Source organism: Periophthalmus magnuspinnatus, chromosome 8, assembly GCF_009829125.3.
Source record: "Periophthalmus magnuspinnatus isolate fPerMag1 chromosome 8, fPerMag1.2.pri, whole genome shotgun sequence".
Lineage (NCBI taxonomy): Eukaryota > Metazoa > Chordata > Actinopteri > Gobiiformes > Gobiidae > Periophthalmus > Periophthalmus magnuspinnatus.
Genome location: NC_047133.1, coordinates 8,100,086 through 8,127,370, shown reverse-complemented (window position 1 = coordinate 8,127,370; position 27,285 = coordinate 8,100,086). Strand labels below are relative to the sequence as shown.

The 27,285-nt window shown below is 37.8% G+C and overlaps 1 protein-coding gene and 1 long non-coding RNA gene across 2 annotated transcripts in view; both read right to left on the bottom strand.

Annotated features, from left to right (window-relative positions):
- Positions 1-4,294: 4,294 nt before the first annotated feature.
- LOC129456477 (uncharacterized) overlaps positions 4,295-27,285 on the bottom strand; it is a 68,146-nt gene continuing 45,155 nt past the window's right edge. Inside the window, exon 2 of the long non-coding RNA XR_008648782.1 lies at positions 4,295-7,370. This is a non-coding gene — a long non-coding RNA (uncharacterized LOC129456477). The remainder of the gene's footprint in view (positions 7,371-27,285) is intronic.
- Positions 4,295-27,285, bottom strand: part of ppp1caa (protein phosphatase 1, catalytic subunit, alpha isozyme a) — a 33,574-nt gene continuing 10,583 nt past the window's right edge. The window contains exons 3-8 of the mRNA XM_033970978.2: positions 16,733-16,864; positions 15,368-15,598; positions 14,111-14,215; positions 12,090-12,313; positions 11,670-11,804; positions 4,295-9,351 (exon numbers count right to left, since the gene is read on the bottom strand). Of these exons, the coding sequence (XP_033826869.1) occupies positions 9,235-9,351; positions 11,670-11,804; positions 12,090-12,313; positions 14,111-14,215; positions 15,368-15,598; positions 16,733-16,864 (944 nt within the window). The 3' untranslated portion in view covers positions 4,295-9,234. The remainder of the gene's footprint in view (positions 9,352-11,669; positions 11,805-12,089; positions 12,314-14,110; positions 14,216-15,367; positions 15,599-16,732; positions 16,865-27,285) is intronic.

The window sequence follows — 27,285 nt, the reverse complement described above, 5'->3', positions numbered from 1 at the left end:
GTGTTGCATTAATTTTTCACCTCTTGCATTGATGATGGTCGAGTCTGACGCTGCACAAAGCTTCTCCAGCACATCCCAAAGATTCTCAATGGGGTTAAGGTCTGGACTCTGTGGTGGACAATCCATGTGTGAAAATGATGTCTCATGCTCCTGATCCACTCTGTCACAATTTGAGCCCGATGAATCCTGGCATTGTCATTTTGGAATATGCCCGTGCCATCAGGGAAGAAACAATCCACTGATGGAATAACCTGGTCATTCAGTATATTCAGGTGTCAGCTGACCTCATTCTTTGAGCACAGACTGTTGCTGAACCTCGACCTGACCAACTGCAGCAACCACAACATATTTGCTTAGTTAAATCCAGGTGACTTTGTTTTGGCTGGGCACTGTATTAGATGAGGTCAAAACTTTAGAAACCAGTACAATAGAACAAGTCTGATTAAGATATCTTATCAACTGCCTTTGTAATAAATGTTTTAAATTGTAAAGAGACTGGACACCCTGTACATTCTTGACTTACTTGTGGGTTCGTATATAATCTGATGTCTTCTGTCAGCGCTTTTTTTTTTTTGCTTATGCTCATTTTTAGTATAGTTTTCTGTATTTTAGCTAAACAACAACAATATATTCCCCCCTTTACTGCTGAGAGGGATCAGATTGGTCAAAATAGGGACACCAGGGATATTTCTTGAATAAAACTAGGACACAGCAGTGGTTTTGTATAAATCTAATGGGACAGGGGACACAGAGCTCAAAACTGGGAGTGTCCCGGGTAAACAGGAGCGTCTGGTCACTCTAATGTTATCAAAAGATTCATATGCATTATATAGAAGTAATACTAGATCTGTGGTTACATTGTCCACTGATCTGAAGGTTGCCAGTGTCTGTGTGCACTGGTGTCTGAATGGGTGAGTGGTTCTTTGATATAAAGTGCTTTGAATGACTTGAAGGTGAAAAACGCTGTATAAAAATGTGACCACTTACTATTATTATGAGATTTTTGGAGTTAAGAAGACGATTAGAAAGTAAACAGCAAAACCGTCTGAGTTCTTTCTGGTCACGGTCTCTCTCTCTTGCCATTTAGATCATCTCCAGGTCCAGAAATCAGATCATAATCAGCTTTTGGTGTGTATATCCAGGCCAGTGTTATTATGTCTATTTCTACTAATGCCTACACTGAAGACTAAAATGAGTAACAATGCAGTGCAGTATGCATGATTTGTACAAAAGCAAAAAATGTGGGGAGAAGTAAATGTTCTTACTTTAAAATATGACCAAAAATAAAGTAAAACTCTATAACTATGATAAATTTGTTTACCTTTTTGTAAGTTTATCGTAGCATCTGTATTTGTACTTGTAGTATTAGTTGATTTATTACTATTAAAAGGCCCATATTACAATATTTTCTGATCTATGTTATGATGTTGTTTCCTTATCAACAGACCTGAAGTTATGTTTTGTTTTATTCACACATTTAACACACAAATCCTGTATATTTAGGCTGAGTTCTTCTCTCAAACTGAAAACACTCTGTTCCACTTTGTGATGTCATGTGGTGATACAGGAAGTGCTCCACTGTGTTTTTAAAGTCCACACACCTTCATTAGAATCATTTGGATAATTTCAGCTCTGGAATTGCCAGTCTCTACTGAGCAAAAGGTCAAATGTAGCTTTTAATTTGGAAGCTACCACTTCATGCATTTTGAGCTTTGGAGATGTAGACAGACAAATAATCAAGGATTATTCAAACTTGTATGAATGAAACAAAACACAACTCCCCGTATGTTTTTGAAGAGATAAAAAACATAAGACGGCTTAAAGCTCACAAGAGTCTATGTTGTGTAATATAGGACCTAAGTAATTATACAACACATTTCCTGTATTACCACATGACATCACAAGGTGGAACATAGCGTTTTCAGTTTGAGAGAAGAATACAGCTTAAATATGCAGGGTTTGTGTGTTAAACCAGGTCTAACCAAGATCTAAACAAGAACCAAACTAGGACTAAAGCTGCTCTCACCAATATCTCACTGACCGCTTCAGACTGAGAAATGTCCCACAAGAGCTGCAATAGACCAGGATTAAATGAGGTCTGACCCAGGACTAAATGAGGTCTAAACCAGGTCTGACTGAGGTCTAAAGCTTCTCTAATAGACACTGGCCAGAGGACATTGGGGACACCCTGCAAGAGCTGCAGTAAACCAGGACTAAAACCAGGTCTAGAACAGGTTTAACTCAGGACTAAAACCAGGTCTAACCATAGACTAAAACTGCTCTTATGTGCTGAATTGTTCTAGACCGGTAACATCTCACAACTGCTGAACTAAACCAGGACTAAACCAAGACTAAACCAGGTCTAACGAAGGACTAAACCAGGTACAATTCAGCACTAAAGCAGGTATAAAATTGCTCTTATATACTTACTATAGATCGGTGACATTCCACAACAGCTGCCCTAAACCAGGACTAAACCAGGTCTAACCCAAGACTAAACGAGGTCTACCCCAGGACTAAACCAAGTCTAACCCAGGACTAAAGCGGATCTAACCTGGGACTATGTGTGAATGAAACAAAAGACAACTCCAGGCATGTTTGTGATGAGGAAACATAACAGAGATCAGTAAAGAGCTTAACATGGGCCTTTAAGGATCATATTGGTGTCATTAATTTTCTGCTACTGCTATAAAGACACAATATAATAAAGTCATTGTAAAGTGATGCATGAAAACAGAATTAATTCAGGCTCTGATTCTTTTTGTAACATAAGAAAAGCTTTGGATAAACAGAAGAACCGCTGCATATCTGAGTCAGTGGATTTACAACACGCTGCACTGAAGCGTCACTCCATAAATTTGAATGACTTATGAGGATCTCTCTGTTCCCTTCACAATCAGAGGGTGAAGAAAAGTACAAATTTGACTGTCAAAGAAGAAAAATGTGTCTTCTGCATTTGACCCATACGCGAAAAAAATGAGCAAATGTTTTCCAGATAGAGTAACTGCCTCAAATTGTACAAAAAGAATGACATGTTATTGAATTTGGTGAGAGATGGTTGGACACAGTCTGGACTAGGGACTGAGGTCTAAATGGATGTGCAGAACAGCTAAAAGAGGGACAGGCGGTCACCCTATTTCACCCTAGTGCATGTGACACATTAATATTTCACCCTAGTGCATGTGACACATTAATATATGCTTCTAATTATGATTTGGAATTCGCTTCCAAATCATAATTATAGAGCGTTTGTTTACCTGCTTTACATGTTTCGGCTACTTGCTGCATCTTCTTCAGAAACATCATGTGTAGTGATGGTGAAGTAATGGTATAATAATGGTGATGTTGTAATGTAGCCATGGTGTTGTGACAGTGATGGTGTGGTGATGGTGTAGTGATGTTGTAATGTAGTGATAGTGTAGTAAAGGTGTAGTGATGTTTTAATGTAGTGATAGTGTAGTGACAGTGTAGTAAAGGTGTAGTGATGTTGTAGTGCAGTGATCGTGTAGTGAAGGTGTAATGATGGTGTAGTGTAGCCATGGTGTTGTGACAGTGATGGTGTGGTGATGGTGCAGTAACTGTGATGTTGTAATGTAGTGATGGGGTTCGTGATGTTGTAGTGCAGTGATGGTGTAGTGACAGTGATGTAGTGATGTTGTGGGGAAGCTTACGCCCCTTACTGTCCGGTGCCTTCTCCAGGACCGCATCTACATGTGCGATAATGTGAACGCTCCGTCATCATGATCCATGCTCCTTGGACCTCGTTTGAGGACCTCGATGGCCTCTCTGATCCAGCGGTGGCATTGTTCCACTACTGTTATTTATTTTTATTACTCAAACTACTCACAAAACTATTGTGTAATTTAGACAAGTTTTGGCCCCTGTTAACATTATGAGTGCTAGGAAATATACCTCTACGCATGTTATATCTGCTGCCTGTGTCCAACCAGGAAGTAAAATTATAACCTAATTTCACCATAATTACAAAACAAGAAAAGACTAGGCTAATTTTTTTTGTAAAAAGAGCCCAAATTACACTGCTGATGTGATCTATGTTGATCTATGTTACAATAGTTTCCTCATCTCCAACAGATCTGGAGTTGTGTTTTGTTTCATTCACACGTTTAACTCACAAACCCTGCATATTTATCTGAAATATCTAATTTTTGTCACCAAACTCTATGTATTTAGGAATAAAACAGACAATGTACAGTGACTGGCAATCCCAAAAAGATTATACAATACATGAATATGAACTTTTTACATTTTTACTCCCAAGAAAGACATAGACCAGTTATACAAAATTTTCTAACTTTATTCCTACTTTGTAACAGAGACAGTTTGTGATTTCAAAACAATAAAATACAAAGCAGAAATACTGTTCATTTCTGTTGTATCGTCATCATCGTCTTTCTCATAGTTACAATAATATTCTACCCAGCGACAGTGCGTGGCGTATTCCCTGATTGGTTAAAAAAATCCTACACTAGTTTATATGCTGTGTCAAAGCGTTAACATTATTATTAGTATAAAGAAAATGAGAAAATAGAGGTATGTGACGATGGAAATATAATGGAAAAAATCAATAAGCTTTTGTGTATACAGCGATGGGAATGACATTTTTAATATTGTTCCAGCTTAACTTCAGCTTTTGAGATAGAGGAAAAAAAAAGCACGCATTTGACTAAAAAACGGCTATTAATATTATAATGCCATACATTCTGTACAATTTGAGCTTATAATAGGGTTTTCGTCTTACAAAGAAAATGGGCAAAGGCAGTAGTAGTTAACAAAAAGATAAAATAGCCGTTCCGATAGCATTTGTATTAGAGAAGAAGTGGATTTGAGGTTCAAATATATGGGGTCGGCTGCATTTAAAACATATGAAAACTCTGAATAAAAATACACATCACTTCCTGAGTTACTGGATGTGAGCTGACCACACTATATAGCACGATAAGATGATTTTGAATCGATATTGCCTGAACAAGTATTGAACTTATTTTAAAAAGACATTTGGAGCTCTAGATACTTTAGTAGTTGTAGGTTACTGCAGTTGACTATGGAAAATAGACAGGTTGAGGATAAACACTGAAACACATGGAAAGATTTGGTCCATAAATGAATTTTCAAACTAAAAGCAAAGTATTTCTGGTACTAAGCATCCATCTGATCTATTTTACTTGTACTTGCACGTGTAATTCATGACAAAGAAATTAAACTGTTTACCTATGCGAAAATTACTAAAGCAACAACTCCCTCCGATGACCAGCAGAGGGCGTCACAACTACAGTACAGAGCAGACTACATGACCAGTAAGTAAGTAGCATGACATTTGAAATTTTGGGGTAGAAAGAAGTTATTAACTGTAATCGGTTATGCAATAGTGTTTTAAATAGGTGACATATAAACTCTATAATCTCGTTTACTGCGGAAGCGATTTCGTGTTACATTTATCCATCTTGAAAGTAAAAAAACCCAAAAACAAACTACTACATTTCAAGCTAAATATAATGCCAGTTAAATCTGAGTTTAATATGTCTGTGAAAGAAAAGTTGATAAAAGTGTGAACTGAAATAGATAAGTGGCAGCCATCTTGGAATAGCACCTACTTTCTTTGTCATGAGAAAATGCTGTATAAGTTATTGAGGGTGTGCTATGGGAGAAATCAGGCAAACGATGCAGACCCGGCTCCGTCAGATCAGATGTAATGAAATGAGATGGGACAATACCCTGACAGTTCATGAAGACTGCACCAACCAGCCAAAACAATACGACAACCACTCTCAAGGAACGCCTGCTTTTGGTACGGACAAGAACAGCATCATAGTATAAAGTGTAAAGAGTAGAAATGAACTAACAAGGTCTAAAACTAAGGTCTAACTTGGTACTAAACCAGGGCTGAACAAGGTCTAATCCAGGTCTCACCAAGATCTAAAACAGAACCAAACCAGGACTAAAACAGGTCTAAAACGAAGGTCTAAACGAAGGTCTAACCTGGTACTAAACCAGGTCTGAAGCTTTTCTAATAGATACTGGCCACAAGACATTGGGAACAGCCTTCAAGAGCTGTAGTAAACCAGGTCTAAAACTGGTCTACCCCAGAAAATAATCAGGTCCAACAAAGGACTAAACCAAGACTAAACCAGGACTAAACCAGGTCTAAAACCGTACTTATATACTGACCAATAGAGACCAGTAACATTCCACAACAGCTGCGCTAAACCAGGTCTAAACCAGGTCTAAACCAGGTCTAAACCAGGTCTAAACCAGGTCTAAACCAGGTCTAAACCAGGTCTAAACCAGGACCAAAACAGCAATAAACCAGGACCAAAACAGCAATAAACTAGGTCTAAAATCGCCATTCTAGATATTGACCAGTGTAGACCAAGAATACCCATCTGTCAAACTTGCTCAAATCCTTACTCAGTTTTCCTGCTTATTTCAAACACAACTTGCTATATTCCTCAGCTGTAAAACCTCACCCATCAGTGGTTTGAATGCATTGGCTAGTTGGTGTGTAATAATATTGTAGAAAGGTAGAGATTGTGTTTTGGGATAACCCTGTTTGCCATTGGATGAACTAAACGCGACAGAAAGGACAGTACAGAGGAGAAGCACATTTACAGAACAGATCAGGTTCGAAACTAAAATCATGAGTTCACATTATTTCGTTAGCTGTCCTATCGTAGCCCTAAGATATTAAATTGAAAAGCGTTTTTTTTTTTTTTCGTTTGGCGTCGTACAAGAATCTACATAGTGAAGCTAATTTTAATATCTCAAAACATTCATAGATTTTAAGTTAAATACACAGTAGGTGCCAATAGCGATCCTTCATTTTCTTCCACACAAATGCCACTTAATGTAATCGATAGAGCACTTTTAGGTCCAAGTTTAAATATTTCACTTTTTACAACATTTTTTATATAAGATTTCGTGTTTAAATGTACTTGAGATAAAGAGCAATCTCTCATGAAGTGGGTCAAACTTCCTACAATGCAACACTGAGTAAATTTTCTAATGGACTGGTCTACCACCTTTTGGTTTCCATGGAGATGTAATTGATTGAGTTGCCTGGAGTGTTCCACAGTACGGTATTAAACTAATCTATCTTCATTGAGAGAAGCAGCTGCCCACCTGGACAAATTACAGGTCACATCTACGGATAGGAGAGTCCATGTTTTTCCAAGTAATTATACGGCCCATATTACTCCATTTTCTGATCTCACAAACAGAGCTGGAGTTGTGTTTTGTTTCATTCACACAAACCCTGTATATTTAGGCGGAGTTCTTCTCTCAAACTGAAAACACTCTGTTCCACCTTGTGATGTCATGTGGTAATACAGGAAGTGCTCCACAGTGTTTTTAAACTCCACGCACCTTCACTAGAATCATCTGGAATTGCCAATGTCTCCTGAACTAAAGGTAAAAGGAGCTGTTAAGTAGAAAACTACAGCTTCATGACATCACAAGGTGGAACAGAGGATTTTGAACTTTGGAGATGTGACAGACTAATAATAAAGAGTTACTCAAACATGTAAAACAAACAAAACACAACTCCAGGTTTGTTTTTAAGGAGGGAACAGCACTGTAACATGACTAAAAACTCACACGAGTCCATTTTGCGTAATATAGGACCTTTAAATGCCATGTTTAGTGTTTAATGCCATACTGTGGAACATTCTAAGCAAAGTAATAACATCTTCATAGAAACAAGCAGGTAGCGGATCTCCCAGAAAAGTTACACAGTTCAAATATTAATAAAAAATGGTAGTTTCTACTAAAGGCGAGATGCAAATGGCTAAGGGATGTTGTGAATTAAAATTAAAAAGTTAATAATTACTTAATGTTAACTCAAAACAAGAATGCCCATTCCAAGTATCTACAAAAACAATGAAACAAACAAAAAATTACTATTTCACATCCTCGATCGCATTCTTTACTCATTGGGGTTTTTCAAAATAAAAGTTTAGGGGAAGTAAAGTTGCAAAAAAAAAAAATTCATTCGTATTATAGTATATTTAATTTACAATTCAGGCTGCACATAGCTCCACTAGTGCAACCCCAGAGTGGTTTCATGTGCTCCCAGTGGCCACAAATATATCCCAGCATTTTGTCCCCCAACGGCCACCGTAGATTTACAATGATTTTAAGGCAGAGGCCAGTATTTTGGAAAAGTAGGATTATTTTAGATAGACCTGGTCCCTAAAGTAGATAGTTAAAAGTATAACCCAGCTTTGGAGGAGCAGACAGGTACTTGATTTATTTGTGGCAATGGCGTATTCAATGCAACGTTATTTTGTTGTTCTCAAGGTGATAGCTTTCCACAATCACTGCTTTAAGTATTACAAATGTTATGTTTAAGCAGTTAATGCCCCGTAGATCACCGTGTTACCTTCTATTGTTTTGAAAATGCTATATTTGTCTAAAACAACGTATTAACATGTTTTATGTTTCACTTTGGTTTCTCACGCTCTGAGTCCTCCCTCCCTTTGCTCCCAGCGCTAAGTCACTCCCCCTTCAGAGCACCATCACAACACAATCAGCGTACATCCCGCTAATGAAACTACTGCACATCACATCAGGTTTGTCAAGTTGCTGTGTACAGTTTTGTATCATGTTTTTTGTATATTTATGGAGAATTGTCATGTTGGGAGCATGGGTGACGTAGGCTTGTGGGCGGAGCCTCGTACAGAAACGTACAGCTAACCGTAAGGAGGGTTTGAATAGTGCCTGGGAGAGATCATTAAATTACTAAAATCTCTTCAGGCACGTTTTTGATGGGTGAAGAACATAATAAAGTAGAAAACTTAAAAAAAAGTAGTAGTAGTAATTGTAGTACCTTTCTGCTTCTCCAACCTAGACATACGCTAAAACGTATCTACCATAAATCACCAACTGCTTCACGTTAAATTTGACCTTCTCTGGCAAAACACTGGTCTGTGACTTTAAACAAAAACAAGAAAAAGTTACACAAACATACAATACAGCAATTTCGCTTTGTACACGCACTCAAAAAAATTCAGCAACATTTGTTTAAAAATAGTCCTGTCCAGAAGAACCACGATTGAACCCTGGTTTATCACGCGTCTGTTGCTGAAGAAGGGAGGGAGGTAGAGGAGAGAGAGAAAGAGAAAGAGAGAGAGAAAGAAAGAAAAAGACAGATGGAAAAGGGGGTGTAATGTCGGAGCGGGACAGCTAGGGGGCGCTGTGATGGTGGTGAGACAGTGGGTGTTATTTTTTAGCCTTGGCGGCCTTGGCTGAATTTCGTGGGGGGGTGACGGGTCGACCGGAGCCCAGGCCGCCCCCTCCTCCGTACGGGTACAGCTTTTTGTCGGCTGGCTTCAAAATCTGTGAAATAAAAGAAAAAACATTTGAGTTTAGAGAGATGGACATGAGCAAAGACACAGTGAGTCAAGACACAGTGGCTTTTAATAAATAATATTATAAAGTTAAAAAAAAAGTAATTGATTAACTTGGAAATTATTTTTTAAACCCAATAATTTTTGCTGCTTTCTGATCGTCTCCATGGAGATGCAAACATTTACATGTGTACATTTTTATATAGCGCTTTTCCACCTTCAAGTCACTCAAACGCTTTAGATCAAGGAACCACTCACTCATTCACACACATTCATTACATTCACATATTAAATTGAGGTATCCCATAATTGTCGTTTTTACAAACAGCAGGTAAAACAAAAAATACATTGGGACATATTAGCAGACATCCTGTGTAGTACTAATTTAGTACAAAAATAATATTATGTCTAAACCCATTTTTAAAGCCTAATTATTCATTTATTTTATGTTGTGCCAGTGAGGATTCTGAAGCAGTGGCTATAGGAGTCCATTAGCTTCAAAGACAAACATATAAATTGAAATATTTTTGTTTTCGAGTACTTTTGAGAAACCTAACACTCAATATTATCATTTATTTTGGATCACTGGCCACACTTCATTAGCGTCGTTGTTCAGGTGTTTTATTGGTGTCTCTCCTGAAGTGTCTCTAGACAAAAACACAAAGTGAAAATGATGCTTTTGCTGAAATATTGAACTGGACAGAGTTGTTAAGTCTAAAGTGGGATCACACATCGTGGATGTGACAGCAGCTACCAGGAGACACTCAAGTAAAATAATTTGTTTAGACTTTGACACAATTCACAAATCCATTTCAATGTTTCAGCCTTAAATAACAAGTTTGACAAGTCACCTACTAAAATAATGGTCAGTTTGAGCCTTAGTTGAGTTTATTTCACCTGAAGCTAAGGTCTCACATGAACTGCATTAAAGGGACAAAGGTATTTCGTGTGGTGAAAGTGATGTAAACATTTAGAATCACATGACCTGGACACAGACAGATAACCTCCACCAACATCACATGAGGCCCTTAAAACGACATGTGACCACGGACTATATGAGCTTAAATAAACAGGGAAAATGCAACTAATGTTATTCTAATAAAATACAATCCTACAGACTTCCATCTAACAGAGAAAACATGTGTTTAATGTTTAAAGGGCCCATATTATGATATTCTCTCATCTATGTTCTAATGTCATTTCCTCATCACAAACAGAGCGGGAGGTGTGTTTTGTTTCATTCACATGTTTAACACACAAGCCCTGCATATTTAGGCAGGGCTTGTGTGTTAAACATGTGTGTTTTGAGTTCTTCCCTCAAACAGAAAGCACTCTGTTCCACCTTGTGATGTAATACAGGTAATACAGGAAGTGCTCCACCGCCTCACCATTTGAATGATTTCAGCCCTGGAATCAGCAATCCCTACTGAACTAAAGGTAAAATGTAGCCGTATGAACTACTGCTTCATGACATCACAAGGTGGAACAGAGCATTCTGGGCTTTGGTGACAGACTAATAATAAAGTGTTTCTCAAACATGTGAATTAAACAAAACACAACTTCAGGTATGTTTTTGAGGAGATAACATTATAACATAAGTCACTTTTGTATAACATGAGTCACTTTTGTATTATACAGGACATATAATTGTTCCATTAAATCCTTTTTAGTTCTTGTTTTGGCTCAGTTTTGCTTTTGACACAGTTTGCATTGCAATAGTAGTAGAAGTATAATCTTAATTAAATTGTACCAACTGTGTCCATTATAGACTGAAATGCGGCCTGGGTGAAAAGAGAAAAAAAAAACAAAAAAACAAAAAAAATTTCACCCCCCTTATAATGATGGATTTTATTTTTACTTATTCAAACCAAATGTACAATTTTATAAATAAGACCTAAAACATTTTTAAATAGCGCTTTTTCCACCTTCACACCTTCAAGACACTCAAAGCACTTTACATCACAGAACCACTCACCCATTCACACATACACCAGTGTACACAGACACTGGGGGCGAGGTGGGTTAAGTGTCTTGCCCAAGGACACAATGACAGGATTCATCTGAGGGAGCTGAGTCACACCGCCAACCTGTGAGTTAGTGGATCTGACTGCTCAACCAATGTTTATGTTGAGAGCGGGATTTGGACCCCTAACCTTCGGATCAGTGGGCAAACACTGTCGCCCCCGTCTTCAAATAATGCCAATAACCCACAATACAAAGTTATGTAATATTGCATCATTTTCTAATATCACCACCTGATAAACTAAACTAATAAAACACACACACACTGCTCTCCCTGTGTTTTACCTGAAAGGAGCACATGAGCGTCTCATCCACGCTCATCATGGCGCCGGCGTTGTCGAACTCGCCGCAGTAGTTTGGAGCCGAGAACAAAGTGACCAGCTGCCTCTTTGCGAAAAACTCGTAACCGTCTTCTACCACCTGAACAGAAACGGGAAACAGAACGTCAGACTGAACACAAACTACTAGGAGCCATTAGTGTCGTCACGATACTAAAATATCAATGTTTTGTATCAATAATTTTAGCACTGATTAGTAACCAAGTGAGTTCTTTATGATCAGATTGTGTTAAAACAAAGCTCAGATTAAAGCTTGAGTTGAGTCAAAGAGCTTCAGACAGAGCAGAGCCTACAGTTAGCATCACACCCCGGGGGAATGTTGACCGCAGACCCTTGATGTGATGAATTAGTTTCCCCTCCGTCATACCTGGTGCGCCCTGCATATTAGATCCATATCGTGTTTGTGGAGAAACTTTGCCACGACGTCGGCTCCGAAGGTGAAGGACACTCCGCGGTCGTTCTCGCCCCAGCCCAGCACGTCCTTATCGGGGTCCGCCCAGAGCAGGTCGCAGAGCAGCCCCTGGTCCGGCACGTCTGTGGGCCTCATCACTCTGCGGATCTGCTCCATCGACTGCAGGTCTGGGGACAGGCCTGGGAAGAGAAAAGTGCGCTTTAAAAACACCGAGGAGGGGATATAAAACTATTACAGGAGTTTTTAGCGGGCAGTAAGAAACACGCACGACTCATCCAACACTTCATGACTGGTTTGGTATGATTTTGGAAATATTTAAAATGGAAATATTGACAAACACTCCAAGAACTCACAGGGAAAAATTCTACACGATGTGGGATAAATGTTTGTACAGTTTGTATTAAGCATGAGACGATATTGAAATTTGGTTTTAGAGATTTTAACGATTTTGTCGCGATAATTATGAAAGTTGCTGACAGTTTATAATTATTCATATCCAGAATATTTTTACTTTTAATATTATGAACAGGTTCCATATTTAAACAACTGTAGTTTTGTGCTTTGTAAGTGAAAACAACTATGATCTAGTGGCATCATGGAGAAGTACGATAGTATTTTTCTGCATATTCTGGCAATATAATCAGGATTATCTCTGTTCCCGATTATCACGATTATATATAATGTCACAAGAGCGATTACTGTTGACTTTTTTATCATAATAAACTATAGTATTGTTAACTGTCCCACCCGTAGTTTGAATCCTCCCCTTTTGTGCCAATTTCGTTTGACCCGTAAAATTGTAATGTGTTATATACTGTATGAATATTTTATTTTATTGGTGAAATGTCTGGTTTGTGCACCCAGTTAAACCAACTCGTTTTATTATTTTACTTGTTTGTTGTTAAAAAAAAAAAGAGACATGAAAAGGACTAAGACTTATCAGAGATACGTCACTGAATGTAATGATGCGTTTTCCATTAAAAACATAAAAGAAACAACAACAAAAAAGACGTATGGTTTCACTGGTATCATCAATAAACTCAACCATTTTACAAACTGTTCATCGTAAACAGCCATATTGGTCAGACAACTCATTTTACTAAAACATCATTGAGCAGAAAAAGCAGAACATCATTAGGGGGAGAAGTATCTTGTAATTCGCCCACCTCTGAGACTATGGGCAGAAAGAAACTACTTTGAATGGCACAAACTTAATCAGGGCATTTTAAGAAACACACAGCCATTTATACAATTTAATTATTCAACTATGCGATGAGTAGCGGTTAAAACTACCATGAGATTTGAATCATTACAGATATTTTGAGTCAGACAGTCTGGTGCAGTTTTTCTCATTAATTGCTCAGTAAACTTACATGAACAGTTGTACAGTGAGTCATCGTATACGAGTCATTAATGTGTGGCTAAAAGTACTGTTATTTAACTTGCAAAGAAAACCTGTATTGATACTTTGCAGTGACATCAAGCTGAGATGGGGTTCTGCATGTATGTCTATGGCAGTTTCCATGGCGACACATTGCAGACATTAGCAAACTCAACCTGATTGTTTTTTTTTTTAGATTGTCTGAATCCATTTTGTATTCTTGAGTTTTCAAACAACACATTTTCAGGAGCCTGTGATCGATACGAGCGTTCACGGGCCTGTCTAGGTGTTTGATTTTCAGCAAAAAGGTGAGAGTGACTAAGTGATAAGCAGTTGGCTAGCTTGTGCCTGTAATGTAATTTAGAGAGACTTGTTTAACAGCACAAATCAGCTCTACTCTTAAAGTTTCAGCTAAGTCAGTTCTGTCCTGTCAAATTGTGTTAAAACAAAGCTCAGATTAAAGTCTAATTTGAGTAACAGAGCTTCAGACAGAGCAGTGCCTCTAGTTAGCTTCACACCCCCAGGGAATATTGATTGTATCAGCTGCAAAGTATCAATTGTTTGTTTGTTTATTTATTATTAGCACAGGCCTGACCTCCGTGACAGCAGAAGATCTTCTCGTCGACGATGGCGGCCACAGGTAAACAGTTGAAACAGTCTGTGAAGGTCTTCCACAGCTTTATGTTGTACCTCCGCTTACCTGGAAAACACCAAGACAAGTATTTATAGTACACAGAAAATGTTTATTCATTTTGTTATGACCTGTATGGACCGAACATATTAAAGAGGACGCAGGAGTCAAACAGGTTATAAAAAGATAAAAAATAGTTTTAAGCTAATTTGAACAACAATTTACATTTCATATAGGGCGTTTTCAATTATTCTGTGACAGACAAAATACATATTGAAGAGGATTAAACACCAAACTTTGACGTTAGTGGGTAAATTACTCAAGTGTACTCCTGCTGCCCTAAACGAGCATCACTAAGTAAATGAGTTGAAAAGCCCTGTACCAGATTTTTTCCCATGTATTTGAACAAAACGTGTCTTTCCCCAGTACAGATATGTTGTGTAAGCAGCTCGTCAAAATAAGTATTTTGTTTGTGTTTGATTGCTAGATAACCAGGAAGTGGGTTGGTCTCTCAGAGTTGTACAAAGTGCTTATAAGCTCATCATGGTGCACAATTAGGATGCTCTGAATGCATAAGGTAAGCGAAGAATAACTTTGGACGACTGAAAACTGTTTAAAATAGTTGTTTTTCATGTTTTTAAAGACAGTAAACATACGGTACAGCACCTTTAATGCCCCTGTTAAACATAACATTTACGGTAAACCACATTAAAAGGTCCTGTATTACACAAATTTGACCCTTATGAGCTTTTAGCCATGTTATAATGTTGTTACCTCCTCAAAAACATACCTAAAGTTGTGTTTTGTTTCATTCACACATGTTTGACTAACCCTTTATTATTAGTCTGTCCACATTTCCAAAGTTCAAAATGCTCTTTTCCACCTTTTGACATCATGATGATTTCAAGTTAACAGCTCCCTTTTACCTTTAGTTCAGTAAAGATTGGTAATAGGGCTGAAATTATCCAAATAATTCTAGTGAAGGTGTATGGAGTTTTACCACATGATGACATCACAAGGTGGGACAGAGTGTTTTCAGTTTTAGAGAAGAAGTCAGCCTAAATATGCAGGGTTTGTGTTAAACATGTGTGAATGAAACAAAACACAACTCCAGGTAAGTTTGTAATGAGGAAACAACATTACAACATAGATTTAAAAATACCTTAATATGGGCCCGTTAAAGATGGTCAGGGTCAGTGTTTTTACAGCGTTTTAACTCACACTCGTCGTAGAAGCCATAGATGCGGTTGATAGAGGCACACTCATGGTTCCCTCTCAGCAGGAAGAAGTTTTCAGGGTATTTGATTTTGTAGGCCAGCAGGAGGCAGATGGTCTCCAGCGACTGCTTCCCTCGGTCCACGTAGTCACCCAGAAACAGATAGTTACTCTCGGGGGGAAAGCCTCCGTACTCAAAGAGCCGCAGCAGGTCGTAGTACTGACCGTGGACATCGCCTACAGGGGGCAGCAGAGAGATGGGGTTTAATACTGGAGAGATTCTGCACATTTGATGTAAAAAAAAAAACAACAACAACCTTTACACCATTGTTGTTTGGTTATAAAATAAAGACTTTGTAAATGAATAAATATATCGCACACTATTATATATGTCAAATTTATATTTAGATTGGGGAATCTTAATAATCTCTTTTAATAATCTTATCATTTACCACCTTTTTAAATATTCTCTTTACTAACTAACTTTGCATTATTTGTAGTGCTTAACTGAAATGGAGCAAGCCCACAATAAGAATGCATGTTTTTCAAGGTAATATGTAGCAATAAAACACATGAAAAACTTATGCTGCCAGAGCCTTAAACAGACCCATTCTGCAAAATTTACTTTTCAGAGGTTTTAACCATGTTCTAGTTGTATTTGGTGTAAATCATGCATGTTTAAACCATCTTTAATCTCTTATTTTCAAGATGCCATTTTGCTGATCAACCCCAATTTATTTTCTTAATTGGTAATACCCGTGGGATTTGGCAGCATCTCGTAGTCATTTTGGCACAAATGGAAAAAAACAAAAAAACAAAAAACGCTACTTGCTAGTGTGATCTGCAGCTATCCATAGGAGCAGCCGACAGCTACACAGCTCTTTGTTGTGATGACGTCAGCTCCCATAGGGCACCGCCATTTTCTAATGCAAAAGTCAGCTGGCTTGTTTCTTTTATTAAGTTGTTTTAGATGAATATTGTGATTTCAAATGTGCAAATTATAACATAATAATCCACGGGTGTCATAGATTATAACGATAGAGCAGATACCAGCACAATATGTCTGCTTTAACCTGCAGATAGAGGACACATCCATGTTTTTCTCATTCTCAGTATATGAACAGGTCTCATATGAACCTCCAGAATTCACTCACTGAGCTGCAGAGGCTGCACTAGCTCTGATTCATGATTGGCAGCAGGTGCTGGGGTTTAGGTAGTGACCATTCAGATCAGAGCGAGTCAGCAGAATATAATGCTTTATGAATGCTTTATGCAACAGCGATAAATCGTTCCATTTATTACACCGACAGGAGCCATCACCAGAAAATATGACCTTGTAGTAAAGTAATATTGCCTGGTGTGTGTACTGACCGCAGATTTTGAGCGGCGCCTCGAGCTCAAGGAGGATGGGCTGGCTCAAGAAGATCTCTCGAGATTTGAGGCAGAGGCCGCGGATCTCCCCCTCCGTCAGCTGCACGTTCTTCCCCGGACGGGAGCCCTTCACTGGGGACAAAACAACACAGGCAGGGTCAATGGAGGGAACAATAACAACTGGGGCACAAAACCAGGATGCAAACAGAAATAAATAAATGACATGACATCTTAACACTCCAAAACCAGTATGTTATAGCATGGTCTACGCTAGTCTGCGCTAGTATTGTGTAGGAATGTAACAAAGCTTCCCATTAATACAGAAGAAAATGGCGCCCCCTATAGTCTCAACCTGCCCCCCATAGTCTAAAATAACCTGGACTATTTGATGAGCAACGCAGTCAAATTTAGCTCTGCCAATATAAACTCATAAAAGAGAGACTACACTGGTAAAAACTTAAACATAGGAAGTAGGCGAGGAAAGTTTATTTCTATAGCACAATAGGTACACAAAGTGCTTTACAGAATACGAAAGGCATTAAAATCACAATACAACCAATCAAAACATAAATAATCCTCATAGAAGTAACTTGATGATTAGTGAAAGAGAAGAGTGAACCTTTCAGTCATATGCACAGCTAAACAGAACCGTTTACAGCCTGGATTTAAACATGGTCAAAGTAGAGGCCTATGTCACATCTTCAGGTTTTAGCTGTACAAAACTGAAACACTGATTCCCCGTGTTTAGTCCTGACTCTGGGCATCAGCACGAGGCCAGGACTAAACCAAGACTAAACCGGGAGTAAACGAGGCTAATCAAGGGCTAATGAAGCACTAAAACCAGGACTAAAAACAAGTAAAAAAACGAACAAAAAAAAAAAAAAAAAAACAGGTTAAAAAAAAACAGGACTAAAACCAGGACTAAAACAGAACTATATCTACTTTGAGGTCTATTCTCTAAACCAGTTAGTGACATTTACGCTCCACAAATTGAATGAGATGAAAGATGAATGAAAGTCTTAATAAAACCTATGATAAACTGGCATCTCACAGTACAATATTTACTGCGATATTTTGGAAAGGCCATCGTGACAGGCGTATTAAAAACACGGATTTTATGAGCAATTTACATTTGAAACTTAATGTAGTAATTATATCCACAGTGAAATGTACATGTGTGTCAAGAGTTCTTATCGGTAATAATGTATTTCATAATGTATGCTCCATCTCAAAGTTCACTGAAGTCTTTCTTACACAGCTAAATCTGTGAAAGAAAAGTCACTCTCACTTAGGCCTGTCGCAGTAATCACTATATTCACTTATCGTTCAGTATATGAAAGATGGAACTATATTTTTTTGGATCCGTGTTTCTCTAGTGCACTTTTTCTTTTCACTACTTTGTGTTATTTTCTGACTGTATGATAACAATTTAAGCCATAGAAGATTGAATGAATAACGTATATGACTCATGCAAACAAAGACTCAAGTGTTTCATTCGGCTGTTTATTCATCGCAGCTCATGATTTTTAATGATATTGTAGATTTAGAAGAGTTTTTTGTGGTTTAAATCTGCTCTTGGGTTAGTATTTCAGGTGCATAAATGAGTTTCAATATCATCTGATACGTCTATATTTACTTACTAGTAATATCTCCAACTTCAAAATGTGTTATAGTGACAGGCCTACACTCACTTGTGTTGTTGTTAACTGGGTGGCCCTACCTCGAAACTGAGATAAACACAGATAAAATTCCTATCACACCTTTTACTACTTGGCAACCCATATGCAAGAGAGTCTAGACTGTGAGACAATAGACTCAAACTAAAACCACAAGACACTGAGGCATGTAAGAGGAAATACTATGGTGAGAAATTACGACGGGGCAGGCCACTTCAGATTCAGTCTTAAGAAATTAACGAGAAATAAAATCAAAACAAGTATGATATGCTAAAGGAAAGGCAAGTTTATTTGTAAAGCACCATTGGTATACAAAGTAATTCAAAGTGCTTTACAGAATAAGACAGACATTAAAATCACAATACAAAACAAATCAATAATATAAATTTAAGACATTCTGAATAGGGTAAAGTCACAACAAATGTTAAATCTAGATGTTTCAGTTTCAGTTAATGGTGTAAAGTTATGGAATGAAACACTAGACCTGCCGAGAGCACACATTTTGAAGTTCGATATATCGCTGAAGTAAACAGAGACGATAAACGATGACATGGAAATGATATATGCCACTGACACAAAAACCCAAGAGCAGATTTAAACACAAGAACTATTTTAAATCTAGAATACTGTCATATAAACAGCAGAATGACACACTTTATTCATTAGTTTGTATCTGTAATGAGTCAGAGTTATTCATTCAACCTTCTATGGCTTAAATCTTATCATGTAGTCAAAAAATAACCAAAAATTGAATCTCTATAGTCTATTCCTTCTTTTAGTAAAAACAAAAAATGTTTATAAGCTCTAAATTATGTAAATAATTGAAAAAAAAAATTAACCAAAAATAGAAAAGAGAAAAAAAAAAAATCATGGATCATCATCATCATCGTCACTGTTAAATCAAAAAGGCTTTAATCTTTAATTAACTGCAATCAAATAGAAATTTAAATGAACGCAATTAACAAACCACAAAGCAGAAGTTCACGTTCACATGTTCTGAAATGTAATCCTCGTATTAATTTGTCTGTTCATATTTCAGTCTTTTTCCTTGATTTGTCTGGACCAAAGACGGTATTTATAAATGGACATAGCTAACCCGCTAGCCGCTGCATTCCAAATACGAAGTGATCATGGGCGCTTCTGGCTCCAATTCACTTTTTATTGAAAAACTGTGGCCTCTCTCTCTGTAACTGCTGCTGTCAGACTCATCACTTTGGTCTTAAAATGTTCGCATTAACTCGCTTTACACGATTCTGGTATTTTTATTTTGCTATTGTGTCCGTAAATCAAAATATGAACATTAATAACAGACAAATCAGGCACCTTGCTTAGGGAAGGAGTGACTGTACAAAGTGAACTAATCGCAAATGAATAATTTTCAGAAATGATCCAGTCCTTACATTTCAAAGAACAAAAACCCAGTCTATTCACAGGCTCCAAATCATGTGATGAGCCAACAGAACAGGTTTGCTGACTCAGATCAGAAAATATAAACAAACAAATCCAAAAATATGTAGATTTAATGCCTTTTTTGAATCACTCTTAATAGTAAATATGTTCCAACACAATGCAACAGAAAAAGCTGAAGTGAAGCTGCTTGAGGACAATTTGTGAAAAGTCATGTTCACTTCCTTTTGCAATCGAAACAACTAGTCGATTAATCAATGGAATACTCGCTAGGCTGATCGATTAGCAACAAAAACTGGTAGGAGCCTTATTTTAGACCTTTACAAACGCGCTCTGAAATACAGGAGATTCTTTTATTAGTTTATTCTTGTTTCGTGTATTTTTTATGTTCTCAATCACAAAACACGTCAGAAAACATCACATTTTTACAAGAAAGGCTTTTTTATTTTAAAGCTGCACCATGGAACTTTTCTGGAAAAGGTCACGCCACCTGCTTGCTCTCCATGGAGATGATATTGCTTTGCCAAGAATATTCCACAGTATGGCATTAAACTTGCATATCTTGCATTTAGAGGCATTTACAGGCTCAAACATGCGCTCTTCCAGTGAGGTGGATAAAGTTAATTCCATACTGTGAAACATTCCTGGCATATCATTAACATCTCCACGGCAACCAGCAGTGCAGATTTAAAGTGGCACATTTGACCAAAACAAAATTTCGACGTCATTTAAAAAAAATAAAAATAAATTCTGAGTGAGCTACAGCTGGATCCGAGTAGACACTGTGCAAATGCCTAATTAGCTTCACCTAGATGTGCAACGAATGAAAATAAAATGTGACTGAAGGCGACATTGAAGGCATAAGATGTGCAGGTCTAAACAGCTGTGAGTCTTATGTAACAGAAACACAGGCTGCACAGTACTATGGGAGGAATCTATGTCTTAGCTGCGCTCACACTCTCACTGCCAAGACAGAAAGACCCAGCTTCATCAAGGAGCTGAAGGGATTAACATTAGATTTGGCATTTAGGTTTTAAAATCAAGAGTTCTGGACATTTAAAACACGTCCACCTCTGCATCTCTGTATCTCTATGTCTCTATGCCATCCAAAAAATATGTTCATGGCTATAAAAATTGAAATTTTCAAATAAAATATCAAAACTCCTATGTTTTTTATAATACTTAGCACTTTGCCTGTTAATAGTTTAGGTTGTGCTCGTGTCTGTTATAATTTGGACATTTTAAAACACAATATTGATCTAAAATGACTTAATAAAAGAACAAGTTTGCACCAAAATGACTACGTAACAGTGTTGAGATAAAACAACATGTCACATATTTCTAGGAAAGATCACAAAAAACTGCAGACGGGGCAGTCTTTCCACGCAAAGTAAACAGAGCTTAGATGCAAACCGACTTGACCTCTTATAAGTAGGGTAGTTATTATGAAATGAAAGTCATGCTAAATGCTTAATGATCTAAGGTGGAACATTTGGGTAAAGCAGTGTGGACTAAAGTAGAAAAAATTGCAGTCCACCTTTAAATATGAACTATATTTTTGTGTCTGTGAAATGCCACGATGAAGTTACGTTTGGGAAACAACAAAGCAATAACTATGATAATCTGAGTAACAGAAGTGATGTGTGAGCTGTTGGGAGCTTTTGGGGTTAAACAGCATCGCACTTGTTTCCAGGTAAGAGCACAGAAAATGCAGACGTGGCCACTTTCCATGCAAAGTAAACGGATCTCCGATTGGATTTGTCCTGATTTCTGGCAGAGGAACTGTGGTGTTTGCTCGGCTCTCCCACTCAAACCTGTTTGCACCAGCTGTCCTTCTATGGAACCGAGCATGCTATTTTCTGGGTCAGACTTTAAATGAAAGAGAAAATAGAAAATACAAGTAGACGCTCTAGATTTGCAAAAACAATTGAAGAGGCACCGATCCAGATTTTTTCAGTTCTGATATTTTTGGATATTAGAGCTTTGAGCATCTACCGATCGGCAATTTCAACTTATACCAACGCAGAGACTGAAAACAGCATTTATTTTCTTTAAACAAAACTGATCCATATGTGTTGGAGATTATATCGCTTTGCCTGGAATATTCCACAGTATGGCATTAAACTAGTATATCTTGCATTCAGATGTGTTTACTGGCTCAAACATGAACTCTCGCAGTGAGCATGGTCGCCTCTCCACAGATCTGACCTGCAACTTGACCTGGTATGTTCACCTGCTCGTCTGCGTGAAGTTGGATAAGGTTAACGTCATACTGTGGGACATTCCTGGCACATCATTAAACATCTCCATGGCAACCAGCAGGCGGCTTACCCTCCACCATAAGTGCACATTTAAGCTGGCATATTTGACAAAAACAGAACTTCAAATTTCAACTTCTTAAAAAAAAAAAAAAAAAAGAAACACGAGTCAGTTACTTTCTTAAATCTAATCATAGAAAAGGAAAAACAACTAAAAGTCCCACCAGTACAAAGAAAAAGTCCTTTTTATTGACTCCAAAAAATATTGTTCCATTTGTCATGTACTGAACAGTAACTGGATGTAGTGATTATAGTGACAGGTCTATGTGGCTGTTACTCATCTCTCAACAAACTGTAGAACAACTTTGTATAAACAAAAGTTCAAAATGTTAAGAGACTACGACCTGTGAATAGTCTGAGTAAATCTTATTAATATTGCCTCTAGTGATCACGATACTGTAATATATGTTGAGAAGTTAAGGCATAGATTAAAATATCACCAGCATATGGGGAGATATGATGGTGTATCCTGTATTGTAATAGGTGCCATTTTTGCAGACTGTCTTACGAGCTGCGCAATGGGTTCCAAAGATAGACAAAATAAAAAGGTGGTGATCGGGGGCAGTCCTGGCGCGAAGAACGAGACACAAAAAAGGTGGATGAACACACATGTGCAGGAGGATTAGCACACAAGTGTCTAATCATGTTCATAAAACCAGACGGAAAACCCATATGATGCGGCACATCCCACAGATAGCCCCATTCCAACTGGTCAAACGCCTTCTTGGGAAACGGTGACAGGACGGCATTTTGATTTGCAGACTGGCAAGATGAATCTATGAAGAGGAGCAGGTGTCGAATGTCATCAGAGGCTAGTCTAGATTTTTGAAATGTAAAACTTTATATGTATTATATGGCCTGTTTTAGTCACATTTAGACCTAGAAAATAAAACAAATAAATAAATACAAAATAAGTACAAATATAAACAGTATTGGGTTGTAGCTGCTCATAAGATCAATATAATTATAGATCTATGTCCTGATAATGTTTTGTACAGGGCAGATTCATTCTTCTTGCCACTTTGTAAATGCTGTTTTATTTTAATATTTTTCTCATTATTAAAAATATGCTTCATGCTTTATGAAATTCATGCTAAATGCTTAATACTCTAAGGTGTAAAGTGGGTAAAGCGGTGTAAACTAAACTAGAAACATCTGCAGTGTATCTTGAATTATATTGTTATGTCGGAAATTCCTTGATAAAGTCACATTTGGGAAATAACAAAGAAATAACTTTGATAAGCTGATTAACGTACGTGACGCGGGAGATATTAGGTTAAACAACATGGCACTTGTTTCCACTAAGACCTCAAAAACTGCACACAGAGGTCAGATTCAAATCAATTTGTCCTGATACAAGTTAATTAGTTATTATGAAATGAAATTCATCCCAAATGCTTAATGATCTAAGGCAGGGATGTCAAACTCAATTTCACCGAGGGCCAAATCAGCAAAATGGTTCGTCTCAAATTTGCAAAGATATAAAAAATATGTCTGTGTAACTGCATAACTCCTGATAAACTGACATTTTAAGACAGTCATACATTTAAATTTACTTGTCGTGGGCCACATAAATTGACATGGCGGGCAGCATTTGGCCCCTGGACCTTGAGTTTGACACATGTGCTCTAAGGTGAAACATTCAGGTAAAGCGGTGTCGACGAAACTAGAAACATTTGCATTGCGTCTTTAAATATGAACTATATTTGTGTTTCTCATTATTAACACTATGCTTCAGATAAGCCATATTCCGTCTGTGGTTTTCATACTTTGTGCAACACAGAGGGAAAGGTAAAAACTTTTAGAGGACTTGTCAGGTCTTTTTGTCAATCCTTCTGGACGCGTTTTAAGTGTGAACTTTGAACAGAATCCTGTTATTAACAAACTGTCAATATAATCTCAAAGCTTGTCAGAAAAATTACAACTTGATATTTTTCCCCAATCGTTTCGCTGTACTTCAGAAGAGTTCACGTACCACAGTTTGAGAAACGCTGATCAACAGAAACGGCCTGTGGCACAGTTTCAAACATGAACTTAATCTGTCCTCAGAGAAGCAATCGTAAAGTCAAACATCTTCACAGCAGCAGATGAAGATGAAGAGCAGGTGTTTTTCCTCTGGTCATAAACTTCACAGGACGACAGAGAAGTGGGGCATCAAAACACTAAGAGCGGTCGTTATCTGAGGGTATACAGCTGCACGGAGGGAACAAAGAGATATTCAAGGGCCACAAATCTGGAACTAAAACAAAGCAATTTGGTCAGAAAATATTTACTTAATTAATAAAGATGACTGAATACAGGCTTTGATAGGAGTGGAAGAGGAGCAGAGGAGCAGAGACCGGGGGAACGAGGAACCATCTCTGTGACCTTGTTGCTAGTTTTAGTCAGGACTAGACTGTATAAAGAAGTGGACTAGAACTGGATTAGAACTGGACTAGAACTGGACTAGAACTGGACTAGAACTGCCAAACAGCCAAATGATATATATGGGTGAATTTGGAGCAGACTTCCATATTTGGAATTCCAACCACGAGTATCATAGCAACCAAAGAGCCAATCTGGAGCGAGGCTGTTGAAGGTTAACGCCTCTTTCCGCCCACACTGCTGGTTTAGCAGGGTATTGGCGCTTAACAACGCTGTCAATCAAACTAGTTGCTAACGCTAGCGGGAGCAACCTCAGGGAAAGAAAGCACCTGATTTGTCTGTTATTAATGTTCATATCTTGATTTACAAACTCAATAGCAAATAAAAAATACTAGGATCTTACAGAGTGGGTAAACACGAACATTTTAAGACCAAAATGATGAGCCTGACAGCAGCAGTTACAGAGAGAGGAACAACAGTTCTTCAATAGAAAGTTAACTGGAGCCAGTGTCAATGGCGCCCATGATCACTTTCTATTTGGAAAGTGGCGGCTAGCTGGTTAGCTATGTCCATTTACATATACAGTCTATGGCCAGGACCACCATAGTGGGAGGATTTGATCTATGGTGCATGTTTTGGGTTGATGGGAGAGACGGGAGAGACCGGAGGAAACACACCCAGACACAGCCCACCTTAAAACACAATACAAACTGTTTAAATTAATTGTGATCAAACCAAAATTGTAATCTGGCAAATGAAGATATTATTTTGACTGCAATTTTACTCTTCACCCCAAATTTACTCCGACCAACCCAATTTTAAACTATAGACCTGTACAATTTGTAAGTAGTTCAGAGTTCATTACATGTGAGATTGTTGGTCCAACATGACGACAACAGAATGGAGTAAATAAGACTGGAGTAGTGTGGCCGGTTTAAAAATACCAGCTCTGCAGTGGAAAGTAAACAGCGTTGCTTGTTACTTTAAACCTGGATTAGACTCGGCTAAGCCCCGTCACAGCTAAACCAAAGTTAGCCACACGGCTGTGGGCAGCAGAGGTCCTCCTAGACACTGCAATAAAAGAACGATTTTATCTGTGACACAATGAAGAATTGGATTAGGTTAGATATTACTATTTTAAGAACTATATATTTTTCGGCTCGCCAAAGCGACACAGAAGGTTTTTATTATGCCAATTTTTTACAACTTTTGATTTATTTAGGAATTGGTTTAGGGATGATGTAATTTTCAGGTCACAATATAAAATCATAAGAATTAAGAAAATCTGGCTTTTATGTTCTATTTTAGGTCCTATATTACACAAAATTTACTCTTGTGAACTTCAAGCCAATGCTGTTAACCTCCTTAAAAACATACTGCAGTTGTGTTTTGTTTCATTTACACATTAGAGTGAATGAAACAAAACACATTATTATTAGTCTGTCTACATCTCCAAAGCTCAAAACACTCTGTTCCACCTTGTGATGTCATGAAGTGGTAGTTTTCAAGTGAACAGCTCCCTTTTACTTTTAGTTCAGTAGATATGGGCAATTCCAGGGCTGAAATTATCCCAGTGATTCTAATGAAGGTGTGTGGATTTTAAAAACACAGAGGAGCACTTCCTGTATTACCACGGGACATCACAAGGTGGAACAGCGTGTTTTCTGTTGGAAAGAAAAACTCTAAGCCTAAATATGCAGGGTGTGTTAAACGTGTGTGAATGAAACAAAACAACAACTCCAGGAATGTTTGTGATGCGGAAACGACATAACAGCATAATAGGGGCCCCTTTAAGCTTTGTCCTTCAACAATTTCACTACTGTTTTTACACCAATATTTGAATCTGGGTATCAGGTGTATATATACATTTTTCAAACCAACCCCTACTCATCATAGTGATTTTTATTAGTATTTTTAATGGCACCAAATCGTCAAGACAAACCCGCTGCCCCTGCTCCGTCTTCAGACCAAACCAATTAAAAGCACTTGGAGATTGGGACACTATGAATTGGATTAACTCTGAGCGCTCTCCAGGACCTTCTTTTCGACCTTACCCGAGACCGCCCCACCCCAGCCGGGCTCGTTGGTTTTGGAAGTGCTGGCTCAGTTTCCTGGTTGTCCCACCCATGCACACTGTATTATAATAGTTGTGACTTGTTGCCATGACAACACACTTTGGTCACAAACTAGATTAATTAATATTTTCTGTAGCAGTTTATAAAAATCAAACTTTATGATTGATAAATGTTAAGTTGAAAGGCCCATATTTCGCTATTTTCTGATGTATGTGATAATGTTTACTCATCACAAACAGAGCTGGAGTTGTATTTTGTTTCATTCAAACAAACCCTGCATATTTTCTCAAACAGAAAACACTCAGTTCCACCTTGTGATGTCACCATGTGGTAATACAGGAAGTGCTCCACTATGTTTTTAAACTCCACACACCTTCACAAGAATCATTTGGATGATTTCAGCCCTGGAATTGCCAATCTCTATTGAACTAAAGGTAAAAGGAGCTGTTAACTTGAAAACTACAGCTTCATGACATCACAAGGTGGAACAGAACATTTAATAATAATGTTCTAATAACAAAGAAGTCCATTTTACGATAATATAGGACCTTTAAAGTTGCAGACAGCTTTAAATGCTGTAGATATGAATAATTATAAGTTTAATACTATGAATAAGTTCCATATTTTAAACAACTGCTATTGTATTTGTATTTGTTCTTCAGTGGAAGTTGTTCTGCACATTCTGGTGACATAAACGCCATTCTCTTTGTTGG